We start from the raw sequence: 25,062 nt of genomic DNA, 5'->3' as shown, positions 1-25,062 counted from the left end.
ATTCGTGGAAGGCCTTTAGGAGAATCATTTACTCTAACCTGTCTCACTTAAAACCTGAGGAAAACAAAGCCCAAAGAAGTTAAGTGAAATGCCAGAAGTCCCAGAAAAGTTAAATGACAGAAATGATGACAAGAATACAGGATTTGAGTTCCCAGACTACTTTTTCTAAAAACTATGATGTCCTCTGTTTTCCAAGTTCCAAAAAAAAAAGGAAATGTCCACTTAAGATTGTACATGGTACCAGCAATTCAAATTCAAAGGTATTTGTGGGAAGAGATCAAGTGGCAAGGGCAAATTCTAACTGTCAATAAATGGCTGTTAGCATGGGTTAATTTGAAAATAAGGATTTTTATTGATAACCATTATAGACAAGAGACCATTAATATCTAATTATAAGGGTTAGGTACATATAGTATGGTCTATGAATCCCACATTTGCTCTTAAGTTATTTAACTCTTTTAAAAAATAATAATGAATCCCTAGAATGGATAAGGTTGATGAAACCTGATAAGGTTATTTCTCTTCTAATTTTACTTACCAAAATAACTATGTTATGTTAGTCCTGCCACATTTTGCCTGCCTAGGTAAGTGCTTCATTGATAAGTGTGACCAAGGAAACCACCAAAAGTAAGTTAAGTACCATAAATTGGCTTGTTTTGGGGTAGTGTTATTTTTAATTTTTCCATGACCAAGATTTCAAGTGTTCAAGTTTATAAAACAACAAAAAATAACATAAAAACATGTAAAAATCTGTCCAACTGTTCTGTTAAATCTAGTGAAAACTAAACCTGACTTATTTTTTACTGTGTTTCAGTATTTTACACCATATCAGTCACAAATTTAAGTACAATATTTATACCTCATGCTCTTGCAATTTTGCCCCTTTAATCACTACTGGGTTTTTTCCAGTCTTCTCAAGGGCTTTTTAAATGTGTCTGACACCTGCCTGTTGTTTTTGGCTATTACAATTCAAATCAAGGTTGTATAAGTTCCCGAATGTCTAGGGAAGGCAAGTTAACCCAGGCGTTAACTATGGTTAAATGTTATGGAATAAGCTCATAAAAACCCAAATTCACATGAGATAGAACTATATATATGCAATGTGAGTAAAGGATCTTGAAAATTAATAAAAAGTACAGCATCAGCACACAGAGAAGGCCATTTTGGGAAAGCACTTCAAAGAGTTTGAAAACAGGCATTAAGTACTAGGCAAGAAATGCCGTGGGCAAGTAAAAACCCCTAAAAAGTGAGAGGGTCTGGCAGAGAAGGAAATAGAATTCAAGCTGTTTTCTCAAAAAGTATAATACAAACCTTCCCCACAATTCATTTATTCAAGAAAAGAAAATGACACATTTCTTCAGAACTTACACTGTGGGCACCAAGCTGACTACAGTTAAGCTAGCTATAAAGTGCGCTGTGCACACCCCCCCAGAAAAATCCCTTATATTAGTGACCACTCTCATGACTACTGTGCACAATCTTAAACATGAGGTCTCAACTTCCATGTTTTAATCTCTAGAAATAACCTTTCTCTTGAGCTACAAACTCGTATTCAACACCCTTTTGGACATTTCTGCCATATTGCTCTAAAGACATTTCAAACTCCACGTATCTAAATCCCAATCTGGTACCTGCTCTCCCACCTCCAACCTACTTTTCCTCCTCACATGCTAACTCTTCCTAGAGTTGGGGTATTTCCATCTGCCAGTCATTAAAAGTAAAAATTTTAATCACCTTTGCCTTCTTTCTCATTTCTCACATACAATTAATCATCAAGATTCTAAATGCTATCCATTTCATTATAACACTTGCTTAGTCAAATGTCTTTCTTACTGAATCATGAGTTGGTAGATACCAAGGAGACCATCTAATGCACTTTGTTTACCATGTACAGTGCCAGACATACAGAAGGTGCTTAATATATATTTGAGTTATTGTTGCAATACTAAAACATTTACAAATATTTTTAGTGTTATAGACATGAAACTGTAATATTTATTTCAACCCCAATTAAATTTCATTCAAAAGAGATTTAAAAGAAGGAAAAAATAACTAATCTCTCTCAGCTGAAATCCACAAAGAAAAATTGAACTGACACAACAACAAAATGCTCTATTATTAAGTAAACTTCTTGGAAGTGTAAAAGCATTCTTTTCCTTCTAAATTTCTCTAGGTCTTCTTAGATTCCAAATACTAAAGGTTTTGTTATTATTTGTTATATATATTGTCATTTTTTACTTTTAGCCACGTGTTATAGAATACTTTCATGTCAAGACATTAATCTGATACAAGCCCAACTCAAAAAACAATCTATTAACATATACAGTTTTAATATATGATGTCTCAAATTTAACATGTCAGCTTATATGGTGCACAAAATTTAAGTAAATTAAATCTAACTTCTACATAACTTTGTGATACTGACCACGGCACAGTAACTATTCTATTTGTCCTAAGAAAAATACATAATTATTAGTTATTCCCTAATAGCCATTCAAACATTGATAAAACTAACTATATGTCTTTATTTAACATGGATGCTAATAACTGTCAACTTAAGAGTATGGGGCACATCAGACAACACTATTTGGAGACATCAAGATTTTTTTAAGTTGGAAAAAAAAAAAAAACCCTAATGGAAATTAAACAGAAACTCAAAAGGTTTCAGACTCCAGATGAGCCCAAATAGCAATAAACTTGTGGAAGGAGAATAAAGAGTTAGGGTCCACAAAAGGCATGAAACTGGACATAGTTCCTAGTGAGACTCTAAATTAGAAGCTGTACCCAGGTGAAAGAAAAAATAACTAAAACTCTAAAAGAAAGTATTCTTTATAATGTTGGGGCCTGGGGCCAGAACCAACACACCTTTATAGGCTTCAACTGAGAACTGCAGTAAAACAAGCAAGCTCAGGGAAGCCTCAAACCCACTTTCTCTAGCCAACTTCCTCTCAGGGCTCTTCTCAGTCACTTTCCACTATCTTGTGGAACATGAACAGAGGGATGATGAATAGGAAAGGTCTCCTCCAAAGCCCTCACCCAAGGAATCGACAATCTCCCTGTGATTCTGCTCCTTCCCTGCATTCCACTCATCATGTACAGCGCAGTACAGAACACTTGAGCTGGCCTTTTTTTTTTTGGCCACACTGCGTGGCATGCAGAACTTCCCCAACCAGGGATGAACCTGTGCCCCCTGCAGTGGAAGATGGAGTCTTAACCACTGGACTGCCAGGGACGTCCTGAGCTGGCCTTTTCAACTTCAGTTACATTCACTGAATCCAGACATAATATGTATGCCCTGATACTGACCTTAGAACTCTTATTTAATTAACAGACTTTTTTGTTTTGGTAAAGTTTAAGGTTTACAGAAGAACTGAGCATACAGTACCAAGAGTTCCCATATACTCATCCCTACCCCAACACACGCTCAGTTTCCCCTATTCTTATCATATATTAATATAGTGTGATACATTTGTCACAATGAACCAATATTGATACATTATTATTAACTGAAGTCCACAGTTTATTCAGGTTTTCTTAGTTTCTACCTAATGTCCTTTTAGGATCTCATCCAGGAAACCACAACAGTATATTTAGCTGTCCTCTCCTTGGGCTCCTCTTGGCTGTGACAGTTTCTGAGACTTTCCTTATTTTTGATGACCTTGACAGTTTCAGGAGTACTGGTTAGGTACTTTACAGAACGTCCTTCAATTTGGGTTTGCCTGATGTTTTTCTCACAGGTAGACATGGATTATGAGTGTTTGGGAGGAAGACCTTGGGAAGAAAGGACCATTCTCATCGCATCATGCACGGGTACATACTAACAACATGACCAATTGGTGTTAACCATGATAACCTGGCTGAGGTAGGTTTCTCCACTACCAAGTAACTCTGACCCTCCCTCCTTTCCATAAGGAACCCTCTTGTAAGGAAGTCATAACTATATGCAGCCCACACTTAAGAGTTAAGTAGTTATGCCCTCTAAAACTTCTTCACTTATGTTTTAAATATAATCCTCTCAAAAGGCCTATAGAGACGAAAAAACTAAGTCTTAGAGAACGCATTTAAGGTTACAGAGCTAAAAAGTGCTAGTGTTAGAAATCAAACCAAAGCTATCTGAATCCTAGCTTAATGCTCTTTTCAATGTAATACACTCAATCTCAAGGCACAAATTATATACTAATAGGTAAATTTCAAGCTTCACATTATTCAACCACTAGTCTTTTTCCCTACACTTCCATTTAGTTCATCAGGTTCGTTTCTTTGGCAGAGTTTACCCTTTCTTATTAACTCAATCAACTTCCACTCCAAAGCCATGCTATTTCCCTCAGTTTTCTTTGTCTGAGAGAAACAAAATTATTTTTTAAACTAGGTCCCAGAAACATCTTTCCACATCTCTGAACCTGCCCCATAGAAACTGCCTGAACTACCTTCTCAAGTAATTTGGTGTAATTAATGAAAAAAAGCACTGGGCACTAGTTTTATTTAAAAAAAAAAAAAAAGGAAAATGGAAGGCTGTATAATACAGAGGGGTTTAGTGCTTAGACTCTGGAGTCAGAAAGTCCTGAGATCAAATTTCAGTTCCATTACCACCACTTTGACTTGGAAAAGTCACTTCACCTTCTTAAAACATCACTATCCTTATTTGTAATCCTAGAAACTAATCTTAAAGCATTCAGTATGTAAAAGAGGTATCTATGCAGTTTTCCATGCAATATCTGCAAAATGAAAGCTCTATGATTTATAGATTAGCCTAATTTTTTTTTTAAAGTTTAAAGATGAACTTGGAACCTACAAAGTTCAAATTATCTTGTACTTTTGGTAACAGAATAGTAGGGAATCTAGTTAAACGAACAATAGTAATTACTTTGAATTGTGCACTGCTTTCAGTAAAATACAGGTTTTTCCTGAAAATGGGATGTATTTTGCACAATTCCTCTCTGGGACAAGTGTCAGAAAAAGTTTCCCCCAAAAGTTAAGGATATACTAAGTTTATTACATTCTTGTACTCACCAATACAGCTAATAAAGGACTTGCTGAAAATCCCTGTCAGAGGCCTAATCACTCTTCTTCCAGAATCAGTAACAGTTCTTCATAAAGTAAAGCAGCCCAGCCATTCAAGGGTAATTAATCTATTGTAGCACTCCAGACAAAAAGCAAGCGAGAAGCAGAGAGGAAATTTCAACTGGAAAATATTTTGACGTAATTGACCCAGATGACAAACTAAACTTAAGCGTATGTCAAGTGCTACAGTCTGCACAAAAACACACACAGATGCCAAAGGCTATTAAGAGCCCACACAAGCCAAGGTGAAGTCTTAACTCTGAGTAAAATATAAATCTTGTAATCACTGTTTAGAAAAGATGCCCAGGGGAAGATAAAGGGTTCTTTCATAAACTCAGAGAAAGAAATGTTTAAACTTTTAAAATTCTTTATCTTTGGAATTAAAGGTAATCACCATTGCAAAAAGTGTTAGGGAGTTTATTCTTTCAATACATGCAGAACACTTGTGTTTCTCAAAACCAGAGTCTACCTATTTTTTTCTGATCACTTTCAAAATGTGTGAGATTTGTTATTTCAAAAAGTTCAAATTTAATTATAACACTTAAATCCCACAGAAAACAATTATCTATGTTGGAAACAAAAGATAACTTTTTCTTTGTAGGAAAATAAAACTTGAAAGAATACAATATGAATTCCTAACTTCTTTGACTTGATATCCTCATACATATATGGTATGATATAGCTATTTTAACTCTTCTCATAAGCATTAATCAGACCAAGATGAAAGGACCAATGGAAATCCATAAAAAAGCAAATATTTTTTGTGTTCCCAACTTTTTCTTTTGTAATTTATAAACACATAGGAAAAGTTGAAAGAATAGTAAATGAACACCCATTGTTCACTTAATATATCCTCCATCCAGATTCAAAAATTGAATAATACTGTCAAAGTACACTAAATTGTATAATGAATAAAAGTCCACATTAAATAAAAATTAGTAGTAAGTAGGATATGTAATAATCCCTAAGCAAGTACAAACTCAATTTATTAAGAAAATTTCTTAATATCATTTATCTTTTGTGTGTGACATAAAAGAATTAAATAGTTAATGAAAGGTGCATATAAATTAACACATAGCTGGTTATTTTACATGAAAAAAGAGTCTTCCTCATTTTCTCATCATGAAAAAAGACAAAAGTGAAACTGTAAAGTTATGAAAGGTTTCATATGCAAAAGCAGTAATAAATATATTTCTAAGTAATCCTAGGATAGGCCAGAAAGCAGTCCTGGTAAGCACCTGGAACTGTTATCTTGGATCACAAAGGAGTGAGATACTAATTTGTAAGGAAATATATGTGCTCTTTCTTCCTTGACATTCAAGTGTAAATAACTGTGAGCTAAATCCTCATTAAATAAGTTTTAGATTTCCAGTAGACAGGAAAAATTCAATTATGAATATACACTGTGGAAGGCAGGCACAGAAAAATGGAGATGACAGAAAAAAAAGAGTAGGAAATGCCAGTAAAATGACCATTTCCACTACCACAAGACAAGAGGACAAGGACCAAAGAGAAATCAAGATGTCTCTGGAAATTTCAAAATCACTCATTACTCCAACATTTAAAACTGCAACCTTTAAAACTATGGTAATGATTCAGCGTAACTAATCATAGTGACAATGGTCCCCTCCCCAAATCCCTATCCAATGTCTTCTACAAGATAATAAAAAACAGGCAAACACTAGTGATTGTGAAGATACTGATTCTTAAAAAGCAAATAGCCTAAATACATCTAAATATCATTCCACAAAAAATTTAAGTATAGCTAATCCTTGAAAAATGCGGGGGTGAGGAGCTCTGACCCTCCATGCAGTCAAAGATCTAAGTATAACTTAGTGTAACTTATAGTCGGCCCTCCATTTACACAGTTTCCCCATATCCGCGGATTCAACCCACCTCGGATAATGTAATACTGTAGTTTTACTATAGAAAAAAAATCCACGTATAAGTGGAACCACACAGTTCAAACCCACGTTGTTCAAGGGTCAACAGTAAAGTAAAAGACTGACACTCTGAAATAGGTTTTATACATTCAACCTGCCAATGATTTCAATGTTTTAAGATTAAAAAAACATACTTTATTACAAAAAAAATTCCCTGACAACATCAAAATAAATTATCATGTACCTTTTCTGAAATGACTTTGATAGTTAACATATTTAAATATGTATTTTTGCGATAAAGTCTACAGAAATGGATTTAAGGTTTTATATATACATATACATATATACTAAAATATATATATATATTTAGTAAATGGATATATTATCATGTTACACAGAAGTTAATAACAAAATTAATATCTAGTCCTATAGTAAATGCAAAACTACATATCAGGTAAGATAATCTATCCCAAGTAATAGGGCAGGGCAGTAAACAAATAAAATATGCATGTGTGTGTTTCAGAATATAAATAATGTATATATATCTTCTGACTGGGAAAGTGTTTTTAAAAAATTTATTTTCGGGGACTTCCCAGGTGGTCCAGTGGTTAAGAATCCGCCTTCCAATGCAGGGGACACAGGTTTGATCCCTAGTTGGGAAACTAAGATCCCACATGCCGCAGGGCTACTAAGCCCGTGCTCTCTACAGCCCATGTGCCGCAACTAGAGAGCCCGCATGCCACAACTACTGAGCCCATGCGCTCTGGAGCCCGTGTGCCACAACTAGAGAAGTCCACGTACTGCAACAAAGAGCCCGTGTGTTGCAACTGAGACCCGACGCAGCCAAATAAATAATGAATATTAAAAATAAAATGATTTGTACCATATAAGGTATTTGATTTCTTTTAAAATATTATGTTTGTAAATATTAAATTTATTAAATTCAATCAAATTTATAATGAAGTCTTGGTTAAACAAAAGTGATTAGTACAATTTAAAAATGTAGAAACTAAAGAAAACTGGTTTCTATTACACATGTGTGTAAGAAATATTGAGAATCAAGAAACTAAACCATGATTTGCTGATTACAGGCACTAATTTATCTCCCATCTCCCTATATTATATTGCCATCAATCTCAAATAAAAATCAACTACTCCTTAAGATGGCCTTTTATGCTCTCCTAAGGGTAGGAATCAGAGGATTGGATGGGGGTGCCTAGAAGACAGAGTAGCAGTTAAAAAATTTAACACCCTACCTTTACAGCTAGGAAATTCAGCCCACTCTCATTGGCCAAAGCCTTTGCAATCATTGTTTTAGAGCATCCAGGAGGCCCATACAAAAGAACTCCTTTAGGTGGCTGAATACCCATTTGGGTGAAAGACTCTGGATGTTTCAAGGGCCATTCCACAGCCTGTTTCAGCTTCAGTTTGATATTTCCCAGTCCTCCTATATCTGACCAGGATACCTGCAAAACAAACAAATAATAAAAATTTAAAAAAATATATATGCAAGAAGGAAAACAGAACTATTTAAGAATCAATAATTTCCTAAAAATAATTTCAACAGCATCAAGAAGTAAATTAGGAGTTTATAAAATGTGAGCTGTGTATTATAGAAATACTAAAGAAAAACAAAATGTTTCTGTTTGCCAAGACTTGTATAAGTAACTGGTTCAACGATTGAACATTCTGATAAGTCTATATTCTATTCTATGTGGCTGTAAAAACTAGCTTTCATCTGTTTGAAAATGGTTTGAATCAGTGATCCAAGTTCTCATCTATATATCTAAGTTCATGTATTTCTTTTTTAGCAAAATTACTTTTAAATATCTTCTGTAGGTCCTTATGGAACATGTAATCTTTTCTGCCTTTGGTATATTAATAAACAATCCTCAAAATTTTGTTCCCCCCAAAAGGCCCCCCAAACAAGATAGCTCTTTAGATATTTACTTAATAAATATTCATTGAGAACTACGTACCATATAGTGTACACAGGAAATAGATAAGACATAAATCCAGACTTTAAAGAACTTAACAACTACCAGTAACATGCACATAAATAACTATAGTACAATGGAAAGCATACTAACCACAATAACAAAGAAACAGAAAAAGACTTTGGGACTTCCCAGGAAGAAAAGATTATTCCCAGCTGGAAGGCAAATCTGAAAGCCAACTCTTGAAGCATGGATGAGATCCAGAAATGTGAAAATAGGGACAATGTCAGATAGAGGCCAGTGAGAGGTCCAAAAAAAGGGGGTTCCCTTTTCTCCACACCCTCTCCAGCATTTTTTTTTTCTTTTGTGGTACGCAGGCCTCTCACTGTTGTGGCCTCTCCCGTTGCAGAGCACAGGTTCCGGATGCGCAGGCTCAGCGGCCATAGCTCACGGGTCCAGCCGCTACGCGGCATGTGGGATCTTCCAGGACCAGGGGTGAACCTGTGTCCCCTGCATCGGCAGGCGGACTCTCAACCACTGCGCCACCAGGGAAGCCCTGTTTGTAGATTTTTTGATGATGGCCATTCTGACTGGTGTGAGGTGATATCTCATTGTAGTTTTGATTTGCATTTCTCTAATGATTAGTGATGTTGAGCATCCTTTCATGTGTTTGTTGGCAACCTGTATATCTTCTTTGGAAAAATGTCTATTTAGGTCTTCTGCCCATTTTTGGATACCTAGGAATAAACCTACCTAAGGAGACAAAAGACCTGTATGCAGAAAACTATAAGACACTGATGAAAGAAATTAAAGATAATACAAACAGATGGAGAGATATACCATGTTCTTGTATTGGAAGAATCAACATTGTGAAAATGACTATACTACCCAAAGCAATCTACAGATTCAATGCAATCCCTATCAAACTACCAATGGCATTTTTCACAGAACTAGAACAAAAAATTTCACAATTTGTATGGAAACACAAAAGACCCCGAATAGCCAAAGCAATCTTGAGAAAGAAAAACGGAGCTGGAAGAATCAGGCACCCAGACTTGAGACTATACTACAAAGCTACAGTAATCAAGATAGTATGGTACTGGCACAAAAACAGAAATATAGATCAATAGAACGGGACAGAAAGCCCAGAGATAAACCCATGCACATATGGTCACCTTATTTTTGATAAAGGAGGCAAGAATATACAATGGAGAAAAGACAGCCTCTTCAATAAGTGGTGCTGGGAAAACTGGACAGTTACATGTAAAAGAATGAAATTAGAACACTCCCTAACACCATACACAAAAATAAACTCAAAATGGATTAAAGACCTAAATGTAAGGCCAGACACTATCAATCTTTAAATTTTCTGTTGAACCTTTAAAGTAGGCTGCAGGTATGACACTTCTAAATACTTTAGCATATCTCTCATGAAAATAAACATTCTGGGAAGAAATTTTTAAGGAAGGTAGTCAACAACTATTAAAAATTAATAGATCAGAAAGTAGAAAGAATTAAAAAGAAATGGTCAGTAGATCTGGCAATGAGGTTACTGGATAGTGGTTTAATTCAATCAGTAGAGTTTATTTTTATGCCTTTTAAGAGTGGCATATATACATACACACAATACACACATACATGCATACACATACATACAGGCATACGCATGCATACATACATACATAGAGGGACAGTGTGTGTGTGTATATATATATATATATAAAATGGATAAAAGCTGTATTTATAACTATCATAGATACACAAGTCAGGGAAGCAACTTATAAGAACTAAAATTACACTATGTTATTGTTATGATGCTGCATGATACCCATTCAGTTGTTACTATGCAACTATTATACAATGAGAACAGCATGCTCTGTTGGAGAACATGCTCCATGAGAAACAGCTATTCCATACCTTGGAGCATATTTGAGTTATACCTTGAGTACTATAGCAGAATATTTAGTTAAGCTAATTTAATAAGCACACATATAGATAAAATTTTCAAGATTAGTACATAACTATATCCTTCCTAATTAATAGCATTTAAAACAAAATACAATGATATGCCTATAAATGGCTAGGAGGATGTTTTTCTCAGATATATATAAAACTAAATAAACCTGGCAATATGATAAAATTTGGTATTTAATACATTTGAGTGTTTTTGGTTTTTAATCAGTCTTTTTAAAAATCTTTAAAAAGAGTCATTTAAAAGAACCTAATATAAGATATTAAACTCACATGGAACACACATGGAAATCACCAAAATAAAAGGAAGTCCATATCATAAAAAATGATCTCTTTAGTTAGGGATCAGGGAATAGTAGCAAACAGTGTCAGCTGGACCAGGAGCTGAAGAAGGTGTGTTCCTCAAGAGAAATTAAGATGCTTTTACCAGAAAACTGAATGTTCACTGGACATGGAACAGGCCAAAACACCAATGCCACTGCATGGACTAGTAGTCTCTACTGAGGAGTTGGTCCATTGCCCTGAAGGCTGTAAGAACCAGCAGAAAAGTGAAACAATCCTATCCCCTTCCTATCTCCTGACCTTCGGGGCTCTTGCTTCACCAACTGTTTCTCTCTATTCCTGCTTTAATTATATTCTTCACTATATTTTTTCCTCAGCCTACAAATATTTCCTTTTTCTCCCCATCCTTCAAAACAACCTTACTTTGATATTATTTCTACCTAATATTATACCTCCTCCTTTCTCATCATTAAACTTTTTGAAAGATAGTTAGTACCCCTCTACTTCTACTGCACTTATATTTTCCACTTTATATTTCAGTTAAGTATTTATCCCCCCAAGCAGTGATAGGAAAGGAGAGTAAAAGATAAAGATAAAAAGTTTAAGACTGGCAGGAAAGCAGGGAGCTAAGGGCATTATGTCAGAACAGCTCTAGACTCTCAGGAAAATTTGAGGCAAAGTCATCTGCAGAAACATCAATCAATCTATTAAATACTGACTAAATGCCTATTTCATACTATGCTGGTTCCTGGGAACAAAATAGTTCTTGTCCATACTGAGTTTTTGACCTGATGGAATATTTCCTTAAAAAGGCATACTTTCATAATTATGCAATTACTATAAAGCCTGGTATATGCTAAAAGTGTAGTCACAGAGTTTAAATGGACGGTCTGGAAAAGCTTTTCAGAAGTGACATATGAGGTGGCATCTAATAAACACAGAAATTAGTCAGCTGAAAGTAACAGCATATGCCGTGGAAAAGACAAAGGTAAAAAAAAAAGCATTATACATTAGGAGAACTAAATAAAAGTAATTAAGGAACAGGGGTGCGCAGGGCAAAGCGGAGAGATTCCCGCATAGAGGATCGGTGCCGACCGGCACTCACCAGCCCGAGAGGCTTGTCTGCTCACCCGCCGGGGCGGGTGGGGCTGGGAGCTGAGGCTCGGGCTTCGGTGGGAGCGCAGGGAGAGGACTGGGATTGGCGGCTCAAACACAGCCTGAAGGGGTTAGTGCACCACGGCTAGCCGGGAGGGAGTCCGGGGAAAAGTCTGGACCTGCGGAAGAGGCAAGAGACTTTTTCTTCCCTCTTTGTTTCCTGGTGCGCGAGGAGAGGGGTTTAAGAGCGCTGCTTAAAGGAGCTCCAGAGACGGGCGCGAGCCGCGGCTAAAAGCGCGGACCCCAGAGACGGGCGGGAGACGCTAAGGCTACTGCTGCCGCCACCAAGGGGCCGTGTGCGAGCACAGGTCACTATCCACACCCCTCTTCCGCGGAGCCTGTGCAGCCCGCCACTGCCAGGTTCCCGGGATCCAGGGACAACTCCCCCGGGAGAACGCACGGCGCGCCTCAGGCTGGTGCAACGTCACGCTAGCCTCTGCCGCCGCAGGCCCGCCCCGCAGGCAGTGCCCCTCCCTCCCCCCCCACCCCCCGCCCCCGGCCTGAGTGAGCCAGAGACCCCGAATCAGCGGCTCCTTTAACCCCGTCCTGTCTGAGCAAAAACAGACGCCCTCCAGCGACCTACACGCAGAAGCAGGGCCAAATCCAAAGCTGAGCCCCTGTGAGCCGTGAGAACAAAGAAGAGAAAGGGAAATCTCTCCCAGCAGCCTCAGAAGCACTGGATTAAAGCTCCGAAATCAACTTGATGTACCTGCATCTGTGGAATACATGAATAGACAACGAATCATCCCAAATTGAAGAGGTGGACTTTCAGAGCAAGATCTATGATTTTTTCCCCTTTTCTTCTTTTTGTGAATGTGTATGTGTATGCTTCTGTGTGAGATCTTGTCTGTATAGCTTTGCTTCCACCATTTATCCTAGGGTTCTATCCGTCCTTTTTTTTTTTTAAATTTTTTTCCTAATAATTAATTTTAATAACTCTATCATACATTACTTTCTTTCTTTCTTTCTTTCCTTCCTTCCTTCCCTCCTTTAGACAAAGAATCATACCAAATTGAGGAGGTGGACTTTGAGAGCAAGATTTATGACTTTTTCCCCTTTACCTCTTTTTGTGAGGGTGTATGTGTATGCTTCTGTGTACGATTTTGTCTGTATAGCTTTGCTTCCACCATTTGTCCTAAGGCTCTATCTGTCCCTTTTTTTTCCCTAAATAATTATTTTTAATTCAATAACTTTATTATACTTTATTTTATTTTACTGTATCTTCTTTCCTTTTCTTTTCCTTCCTTCCCTCCTTCCTTCCTTCCTCCCTCCCTCCTTTCTTTCCTTCTTGCCTTCTTTCCTTTTCTTCTTCCTTCCTTTCTTCCTTCCTTCCCTCCTTTCTTTCTTTCTTTCTTTCTTCCTACTTCTACTAATTCTCTCTACTTTCTCTCCCTTTTATTCTGAGCCGTGTGCATGAAAGGCTCTTGCTGCTCCAGCCAGGAGTCAGGGCTCTACCTCTGAAATGGTAGATCCAACTTCAGGACACTGGTCAACAAAAGACCTCCCAGCTCCATATAATATCAAACGGCGAAAATCTCCCAGAGACCTCCATCTTAACACCAGCACCCAGCTTCACTCAACGACCAGCAAGCTACAGTGCTGGACAACCTATGCCAAACAGCTAGCAAAACAGGAACACAACCCCACCCATTAGGAGAGAGACTGCCTAAAATCATAATAAGTCCACAGACACCCCAAAACACACCACCAGACGTGGACCTGCCCACTAGAGAGACGATCTAGCCTCATCCACCACAACACAGGCACTAGCCCCCTCCACCAGGAAGCCTACACAACCCACTGAACCAACTTTAGCCACTGGGGACAGACACCAAAAACAACGGGAACTACGAACCTGCAGCCTGTAAAACGGAGACCCCAAACACAGTAAGATAAGCAAAATGAGAAGACAGAAAAACACACAGCAGATGAAGGAGCAAGATAAAAATGCACCAGACCTAACAAATGAAGAGGTAATAGGCAGTCTACCTGAAAAAGAATTCAGAATAATGAGAGTAAAGATGATCCAAAATCTTGGAAATAGAATGGACAAAATGCAAGAAACAGTTAACAAGAACCTAGAAGAAATAAAGATGAAACAAGCAATGACGAACAACAGAATAAATGAAATTAAAAGTACTCTAGATGGGATCAATAGCAGAAAAACTGAGGCAGAAGAACGGATAAGTGACCTGCAAGATACAATAGTGGAAATAACTACTGCAGAGCAGAATAAAGAAAAAAGAATGAAAAGAACTGAAGACAGTCTCAGAGACCTCTGGGACAACATTAAACGCACCAACATTCGAATTATAGGGGTTCCAGAAGAAGGAGAGAAAAAGAAAGGGACTGAGAAAATATTTGAAGAGATTATAGTTGAAAACTTCCCTAATATGGGAAAGGAAATAGTTAATCAAGTCCAGGAAGCACAGAGAGTCCTATACAGGATAAATCCAAGGAGAAATACGCCAAGACACATATTAATCAAACTGTCAAAAATTAAATACAAAGAAAGCATATTAAAAGCAGCAAGGGAAAAACAACAAATAACACACAAGGGAATCCCCATAAGGTTAATGGCTGATCTCTCAGCAGTAACTCTGCAAGCCAGAAGGGACTGGCAGGACATATTTAAAGTGATGAAGGAGAAAAAACTGCAACCAAGATTACTCTACCCAGCAAGGGTCTCATTCAGATTTGATGGAGAAATTAAAACCTTTACAGACAAGCAAAAGCTGAGAGAGTTCAGCACCACCAAACAGGCTTTACAACAAATGCTAAAGGAACTTCTCTAGACAAGAAACACAACAGAAGGAAAAGACCTATAATAACGAACCCAAAACAATTTAGAAAATGGGAACAGGAACATACATATCGATAATTACATTAAATGTAAATGGACTAAATGCTCCCACCAAAAGACACAGATTGGCTGAATGGATACAAAAACAAGACCCATATATATGCTGTCTACAACAGACCCACTTCAGACCTAGAGACACATACAGACTGAAAGTAAGGGGATGGAAAAAGATATTCCATGCAAATGGAAACCAAAAGAAAGCTGGAGTAGCAATTCTCATATCACACAAAATAGACTTTAAAATAAAGACTATTAGAAGAGACAAAGAAGGACACTACATAATGATCAAGGGATCGATCCAAGAAGAAGATATAACAATTGTAAATATTTATGCACCCAACATAGGAGCACCTCAATACATAAGGCAAAAACTAACAGCCATACAAGGGGAAATCGACGGTAACACATTCATAGTAGGGGACTTCAACACCCCACTTTCACCAATGGACAGATCATCCAAAATGAAAATAAATAAGGAAACACAAGCTTTAAATGATACATTAAACAAGATGGACTTAATTGATATTTATAGGACACTCCATCCAAAAACAACAAAATACACAGTTTTCTCAAGTGCTCATGGAACATTCTCCAGGATAGATCATATCTTGGGTCAGAAATCAAGCCTTGGCAAATTTAAGAAAATTGAAATTGTATCAAGTATCTTTTCTGACCACAACACCATGAGACTAGATATCAATGACAGGAAAAGATCTGTAAAAAATACAAAACATGGAGGCTAAACAATACACTACTTAATAAAGAAGTGATCACTGAAAAAAATCAAACAGGAAATCAAAAAATACCTAGAAACAAATGACAATGGAGACACAACGACCCAAAACCTATGGGATGTAGCAAAAGCAGTTCTAAGAGGGAAGTTTATACCAATACAAGCCCACCTTAAGAAGCAGGAAACATCTCGAATAAACAACCTAACCTTGCACCTCAAGCGATTACAGAAAGAAGAACAAAAAAACCCCAAAGTTAGCAGAAGGAAAGAAATCATAAAAATCAGATCAGAAATAAATGAAAAAGAAATGAAGGAAACAATAGCAAAGATCAATAAAACTAAAACATGGTTCTTTAAGAAGATAAACAAAATTGATAAACCATTAGCCAGACTCATCAAGAAAAAAAGGGAGAAGACTCAAATCAATAGAATTAGAAATGAAAAAGGAGAAGTAATAACTGACACTGCAGAAATACAAAAGATCATGAGAGATTACTACAAGCAACTCTATGCCAATAAAATGGACAATCTGGAAGAAATGGACAAATTCTTAGACATGGATAAACTGCCAAGACTGAATCAGGAAGAAATAGAAAATATGAACAGACCAATCACAAGCACTGAAATTGAAACTGTGATTAAAAATCTTCTAACAAACAAAAGCCCAGGACCAGATGGCTTCACAGGCGAATTCTATCAAACATTTAGAGAAGAGCTAACAGCTATCCTTCTCAAACTCTTCCAAAATATAGCAGAGGGAGGAACACTCCCAAATTCCTTCTACGAGGCCACCATCACCTTGATACCAACACCAGACAAGGATGTCACAAAGAAAGAAAACTACAGGCCAATATCACTGATGAACATAGATGCAAAAATCCTCAACAAAATACTAGCAAACAGAATCCAACAGCACATTAAAAGGATCATACACCATAATCAAGTGGGGTTTATTCCAGGAATGCAAGGATTCTTCAATATACGCAAATCTATCAATGTGATACACCATATTAACAAATTGAAGGAGAAAAACCATATGATCATCTCAATAGATGCAGAGAAAGCTTTTGACAAAATTCAACACCTATTTATGATAAAAACCCTGCAGAAAGTAGACATAGAGGGAACTTTCCTCAACATAATAAAGGCCATATATGACAAGCCCACAGCCAACATCATCCTCAATGGTGAAAAACTGAAAGCATTTCCACTAAGATCAGGAACAAGACAAGGTTGCCCACTCTCACCACTATTATTCAACATAGTTTTGGAAGTTTTAGCCACAGCAATCAGAGAAGAAAAGGAAATAAAAGGAATCCAAATCGGAAAAGAAGTAAAGCTGTCACTGTTTGCAGATGACATGACACTATACATAGAGAATCCTAAAGATGCTACCAGAAAACTACTAGAGCTAATCAATGAATTTGGTAAAGTAGCAGGATACAAAATTAATGCACAGAAATCTCTGGCATTCCTATATACTAGTGATGAAAAATCTGAAAGTGAAATCAAGAAAACACTCCCATTTACCATTGCAACAAAAAGAATAAAATACCTAGGAATAAACCTACCTAAGGAGACAAAAGACCTGTATGCAGAAAATTATAAGACACTGATGAAAGAAATTAAAGATGATACAAATAGATGGAGAGATATACCATGTTCTTGGATTAGAAGAATCAACATTGTGAAAATGACTCTACTACCTAAAGCAATCTATAGATTCAACGCAATCCCTATCAAACTACCACTGGCATTTTTCACAGAACTAGAACAAAAAATTTCACAATTTGTATGGAAACACAAAAGACCCCGAATAGCCAAAGCAATCTTGAGAACGAAAAACGGAGCTGGAGGAATCAGGTTCCCTGACTTCAGACTATACTACAAAGCTACAGTAATCAAGACAGTATGGTACTGGCACAAAATCAGAAAGATAGATCAATGGAACAGGACAGAAAGCCCAGAGATAAACCCATGCACATATGGACACCTTATCTGTGATAAAGGTGGCAGGAATGTACAGTGGAGAAATGACAACCTCTTCAATAAGTGGTGCTGGGAAAACTGGACAGGTACATGTAAAAGTATGAGATTAGATCACTCCCTAACACCATAAACAAAAATGAGCTGAAAAGGGATTAAAGACCTAAATGTAAGGCCAGAAACTATCAAACTCTTAGAGGAAAACATAGGCAGAACACTCTATGACATAAATCACAGCAAGATCCTTTGTGACCCACCTCCTAGAGTAATGGAAATAAAAACAAAAATAAACAAATGGGACCTAATGAAACTTCAAAGCTTTTGCACAGCAAAGGAAACCATAAACAAGACCAAAAGACAACCCTCAGAATGGGAGAAAATATTTGCAAATGAAGAAACTGACAAAGGATTAATTTCCAAAATTTACAAGCAGCTCATGCAGCTCAATAACAAAAAAACAAACAACCCAATCCAAAAATGGGCAGAAGACCTAAATAGACATTTCTCCAAAGAAGATATACAGACTGCCAACAAACACACATGAAAGAATGCTCAACATCATTAATCATTAGAGAAATGCAAATCAAAACTACAATGAGATATCATCTCACACCAGTCAGAATGGCCATCATCAAAAAATCTAGAAACAATAAATGCTGGAGAGGGTGTGGAGAAAAGGGAACACTCTTGCACTGCTGGTGGGAATGTGAATTGGTTCAGCCACTATGGAGAACAGTATGGAGGTTCCTTAGAAAACTACAAATAGAACTACCATATGACCCAGCAATCCCACTACTGGGCATATACCCTGAGAAAACCATAATTCAAAAAGAGTCATATACCAAAATGTTCATTGCAGCTCTATTTACAATAGCCCGGAGATGGAAACAACCTAAGTGCCCATCGTCGGATGAATGGATAAAGAAGATGTGGCACATATATACAATGGAATATTACTCAGCCATAAAAAGAAACGAAATTGAGCTATTTGTAATGAGGTGGATAGACCTAGAGTCTGTCATACACAGTGAAGTGAGTCAGAAAGAGAAAGACAAATACCATATGCTAACACATATATATGGAATTTAAGAAAAAAAATGTCATGAAGAACCTAGGGGTAAGACAGGAATAAAGACACAGACCTACTGGAGAATGGACTTGAGGATATGGGGAGGGGGAAGGAAGAGCTGTGACAGGGCGAGAGGGAGGCATGGACATATATACACTAACAAACGTAAGGTAGATAGCTAGTGGGAAGCAGCCGCATGGCACAGGGATATCGGCTCGGTGCTTTGTGACCGCCTAGAGGGGTGGGAGGGAGGGAGACGCAAGAGGGAAGAGATGTGGGAACGTGTGTATAGGTATAACTGATTCACTTTGTTATAAAGCAGAAACTAACACACCATTGTAAAGCAATTATACCCCAATAAAGATGTTAAAAAAAAAAAGTAATTCAGTATGGCTAGAATTTAGAGAGCCAGAAGAGGAGTAGAAACAAAAGAGGTTAGCCAGCATATGGAGCTATCAGACCTTGAAGACTCATAAAACATCAAGAAAGTTAGACTTTATCCTGAGAGCAATGGAGAGCAATTTAATCAGGGAAATGACAGGATCAGACTGCTGGAAGACCACTGTGGTTATAAAGTAGAGTGGGGATTAGAATTGGGAGGGTGAGGAGGAGAGGCTTCTACAGTCATTCCTATAAGAGACTGTGGTTATCTGCACTACTGTAGTAGCAGTAGGGCTATGGAGTAAACAAAAAAGGATAAAAACTATATTAAACAAGGCTAATCAATGAGTCTTGATAATTAATGAGATTTGGAGAGGAGACGGTAAAAAAAGAAAATGAAATCAAGGGTTAACAGTCAGGACTCAGACTTGGGCAATTGTGTAAATGAAAGTTACATTAAAAGAGAAAAAAAAACATATTTGAAAATTAAGGAATTAGTTTCCAATTACTGTACCGTGGTTGGAATTTACAAGGGAAAGAAATTCAATAAACTTTGGGAAATGTGTTCTATGTGCTCAACTTGTCTTAGAGACTGTAAGCGCACAAAGGTAAGTGAAATAATATCTCCAAATATTTTTAATCTAGAAAGAGGAATAAGAAAAGTATTTTTAAAACCACAGTCTTTGTCTAAAGACATAAAATATCTGTCTTCACACAAATTAATACAGAAACTACTGAAAAAAATATAAAATAGGTTAAGATGTTCTTAAATATGTGAGATAGTGAGGACAGAGATTTGGAAAATGTTGCATACATGAAAGACTTACATCAAGCTGTTAGAATATGAAAGTAATAATAGCAATTCCCACCTCATATGTCTATGAGGATAGCCATTATATAAGTACAGCCTATAAGAAATAACAAAGGACAATATAAGAATTACCTATTTCCCCAACACCTAAAAGTAACGATTTTTAGTATTTTGGTGTAGTACCTTCTAGTCTTTCAAATGCCTGTGCATGAGTTTTCATTGAGATCATAATATATACACAATTCTATATTCTGCGTTTTAAAAACTTCATACTTTTTTTTGTACGAAATTACTAGTTACTGTATCACTTTGGGCAATTTGCTTCATCTCTCTAAACTTCTTTCTCATCTGTAATAGGGGACAATAAAACCTAAGCTCTTAGGATTATTGTGAGAATCAAACAGTACAGTAAATATTCCATTAACTGCACTTTGCCTGGCACATGTTAACTAATAAATACTAGGTAGGTATTATTATTATTATTTTATTTAAATGTCTGAAAGATGATTACAATGAATAGTCATATTTTAAAGGACTAGTGACAAAAGATAAAGGACAATCAAGCCATTACATTTGTAGTTTCATGAACAATATTTAATTACCATAACTTTTCTATTCTTTTTCTTTTTGTCTGATTCCTACATTTCTTAAAATAAGGGCAAACAAGTTTTGCATTTTAATTTAGCACCTGAATGCCAAATAAGTGATGGGTCTTTGTATAGCTAAGATACCTAATAAAAATAAATATAAATTGGCTTTAAAATAGTATTGCATAGGAGAGTCTTAAAGCACAGAAAGTCATGGGAAAATTAGTCAGTAAGAGAATAAGCGCCAGCATGAAATCATAAAATCCTAGAAGTAGAACAGGAATTCACAAACTAGCTGGTTCACTATCCTACCTTCAGTCAGTATTTCATCTTTCAAGTCCTCTCATCTTTCAACAAATACTATTTTATGCTCTTTAAAATTATTTTTAATTCTATAACTCTCTTAAATAAGTTCCACTATATTGTAACTGCCAGAAAATTATTCCTACAATCTAACCTAAATCACTCCTGATAATATTATACTTGGGTCCTTGCCTTCTTATTTTGTCCTGATGAAAACAGTGAACAGCTGCTCACATATGGCTTTATAACTTTTTGAATTAATAATAAAGTTAGAAGTGACAGAACAGCTGTCAAACAAGCACAGACAGCGCAGTGATATAAATTTCCCAAGGGAAATGTCCCCCACAAATATCCCACAGTACTTTCTGAGCAAGCATCCAACAATACATAAATCAAAAAAAAAAAAAAAAAAAAACCCAAAAAACAAAAACTCAATTCAACCTGCACACCCACAGAAGTAAGAGACCTGATGATTAGGTTAAAACAAAACAAAAAAACTTTTATGGAAAAATTCCAAGAGGACAAAATAAAAATGAATGAACTAGGAGAATTACTATGACAGAGGAATTCAGTAGTTCCAGAGGGACTCACAGTGTCCTTATACATCTATGAGTCAAGATCCTCTTATTTTCTAGGTGCCAAGTTTTACACTGCCAGGCACAAAAATTCTTTTGTTTTTGTTTTTTTTTGCGGTACGCGGGCCTCTCACTGTTGTGGCCTCTCCCGTTGCGGCGGAGCACAGGCTCCAGATGCGCAGGCTCAGCAGCCATGGCTCACGGGCCCAGCTGCTCCGCGGCATGTGGGATCCTCCCGGACCAGGGCACGAACCCGCGTCCCCTGCATCGGCAGGCGGACTCTCAACCACTGCGCCACCAGAGAAGCCCCAAACATTCTTTTGAAAGTTTTATTTTTATAGAAAACATGGCAACAAAGAGTGCCTTTCACTTTGTTCTTTCACACTAACAAGTCCCAACATAAGGATAAGAAGCCAGGCACTAGCACGTGGGTTGGCAGTTCTCTGCTGGGCCATACACCAGTTTCTTAACAATTCAAATATTTAAAGTAGATTTATTTTGATAAGAAATCATAAGGATACCAAATTACTAGGGATACTACATAATGCAGAAAGAAATAAGTTGAGAAAACCCACTTCTAAGATCCAAAAGAAAAAAACACATTTCCAGATGCTTCTTTAATGGAGACAAAGCTAAATTAGGATGCAGTTAAGTGTTCAAAATATGTTCTGAGATCTAAGTAAAAATATGTGAAAGCCATTAGCTTTATAAGGTGAAAGACAAAATATTTTTCCCCATGCTTAAAAAAAACATTCTATCGAGGTTTCTTAAAAAAACAAGTCAGAATTCCAGTTCCACTATGGTACCATAAACCATCTACAGCCTCTCCCCCCCCACCCCCAAATTCATTAAAAATACAAACTTCACACAAAATACAAAACCCACTACAGGAAGACTCTGAAAAGTAGGAGCATGAGGCAGGTAATACGGAGAAGGGCCCTGCACAGTGTGGTGGAAGGGGCTGAGCAAGTAGTGTTTTTTCCTTCTCTTTTCTTTCTTGACTCAGCTTTTCCCCTCCTGTTTCACTTCCATTTTGCATAAGATTGCTAGGTTGAAATATCTAATATTTTCACAGGAAAGAGCACAGAATGCTTAAAAAAAAAGTAGATGAGAAAGAATATAAGAAACTACAACAAAACTTTGTCACTAATTGCAAACTGCCACTAATCCGAGTGATTTTGCTCTTCTTTAGTAAATCACATTTCAGAATCTCACTGAAACATATTATAAAGGCTATGGGAGCCAGATGCTCCTATAATTCCTAATTAATAAAGGGAAACATTAAGGTGAAGAAGAAAGGAACTATTCAAGTAAAAATAAAATAGATATTCCAAAAAACATGGAAATAACGATCAACTTAAAGGCAAATATTTTAACCAAATTTCAAACTATAGATTTCATAATCAGTTTAGTGCTTATATTAAAACCTGAGTTCAATTTCAAAAAATAGCATTTACATTACAATCCCACTTTAATAGGTTTACTATGAGCTGTGCTCAGAGAGCAGGCTATATATGAAGTCAAATCTTATAAATAAAATAGTAATTATCTAAATAAGCCCCCCTTAGATCAAAAAACTTCCTGCCTTAATTCAACTTAAAAATGGTTAATCATTTCCAAAATGAGTTTTTAAAAAACGACTTACTTTTGTTTAATAAACAGGGAAAAGTCTCACAAAAAATGGAAACTTTAAACAAGGAAAAAAAAAAATAGCAGCAATAATTTTAAAAAAGTAAAACACCATGAAAATGACATAAAGTCTTACCTAGAAAATTCTTCATATCTCATTAAAATATTTTATATTTTCCTAATTTACCAAATTCCTTGAATAATTTAACTGCATTCAGCAAAAAATGCTTTGAATATTTAAGGAAAGTTAGTAACATCTGCCATTCTTATTTGGCATAGCAGAACTAGGAAAAGATAAAGGAGTATGGATAAAAGAAGTGAAAAATACAGGAACAGAGGAAAGAGATCAGGGCTTCTACTGATTGGGCCCCAAGCCCAGGAACTAAAGAAGCACATGGTCACAAGTTTCTCAAGCGTATTTTAAATCAACCACATGTAAATAATGTATGACCAAATGCCCCCAAATTAAAAGAAATCATATAAAAGGCCCAGAAAAAAATGTTTCAAATAGTAAAAGTTTTTAAATGAGTTTTGTTCGGATTATTTGTCTTTGGGAATTTGTGATATAAGTGAATAATAATCAAACAGAAAAGCTCTTTTGCTATATATGTAGGTATCACCAGGACCTTCCTAACACAGTGCCTGTATATTACAGATGCTCAATGTTTGTTTGGTATAGGAATAAATTAATGGGCAGATGCACATTTCTCTTGGGTTATCTTAAAAAAAAAGTAGCAGAAGGGGTAGAAATGGCAGGGAGACAGGCTGTAGGAGGTGAGATGGGGAAAACAGGAGAGATTTAGGGAGTTACGAATAAACCAACATGTGTGGTCAGAACTAGTAAAAAATGTTGCCAACATGTAATAGTGTACAAGGGCTATACATATGCTTTGCAAGACATTTTCTAGCCCAGATCTGTCCAAATAGTTGGGTCATAAATTCAAACCATTTCCCCTGAATCTCCTTTGATGGCTGGTTGACAATAAAAATGTTTGCATATATATAGAGAAAAATCTTCTGCTGACAAGACTGGCTAAAGGGATGCTCCAAGTTTTTGTTAAATAGAAGGCAAAGAGAAGAGGCCCTTCTTTGTCAGAAAGCTGAGCAAACTCATGTAAGCAAACTTCCTAAGCAGTCTCGACTACGTCCTGAGATACAGACCAGAAAGGAAGCTCCTACATGGGGGAGAATAACCAATGCTGCCGGCCAGAGAGCATCGGTTATTCTCTATGTTGTTTTGGTTTGAGGTCTACAGATATAAGGAGAAAGCCCTGAAAAAGGATTAAAGAGATACTAGGAAACAATCCTTACAGCACAGTCTTAATGGGCAATATTTAGAAAAAGAATAAAAGATTTTACCTTCATACTCAAAGCTGGTCCCTGGCTGCTAAATGTGCTGCACGTAATAGGGGGATGAACGTTAGTGGGACAGGATCACCTTGAGAATCAGGCCAAAAGATGCCGCAAGAAAATCCCAGAGAAAGAAGCTGCCTAGAGAAATTAGACTGCCTAGAGAAATTATATGCCTAGGACAAATTTCTCTGCCTAGAAATTTATCCTAGAAATTATGCCTAGAAATTTATCCTAGGCATATACTAAGTTCACTGAGACAGGTCAGGCAAGTCTCAGAGAACTGACCAAGCCTAAGTGGTAGATTGTTGAGAAAAAATTAACTGTCCTATGGTAAATGTTGTCTAACTGTGCCATCTTTTGTAAGTTCTGACAAGTATGGGTCTCCTCTGCTGCAGGTATCAACAAGAAAGTCAGACTCCTATAGGTATACTAACAGAGGTTTTAATAGCAAATATCCATTTATTTACTCACTTATTTATTCAC

The 25,062-nt window shown here is 36.6% G+C and overlaps 1 protein-coding gene across 1 annotated transcript in view; it reads right to left on the bottom strand.

Moving 5' to 3' along the window:
- AFG2A (AFG2 AAA ATPase homolog A) overlaps positions 1-25,062 on the bottom strand; it is a 348,368-nt gene that overhangs the window by 259,398 nt on the left and 63,908 nt on the right. The window contains exon 11 of the mRNA XM_082653515.1: positions 8,201-8,410. Within this exon, the coding sequence (XP_082509641.1) occupies positions 8,201-8,410 (210 nt within the window). The remainder of the gene's footprint in view (positions 1-8,200; positions 8,411-25,062) is intronic.

The sequence above is a fragment of the Grampus griseus genome (genome assembly GCF_964374135.1).
Source record: "Grampus griseus genome assembly, chromosome: 4".
NCBI classification, from domain to species: domain Eukaryota; kingdom Metazoa; phylum Chordata; class Mammalia; order Artiodactyla; family Delphinidae; genus Grampus; species Grampus griseus.
The sequence above is the reverse complement of the archived record's forward strand: the minus strand, read 5'-3'. Positions and strand labels throughout refer to the sequence as shown.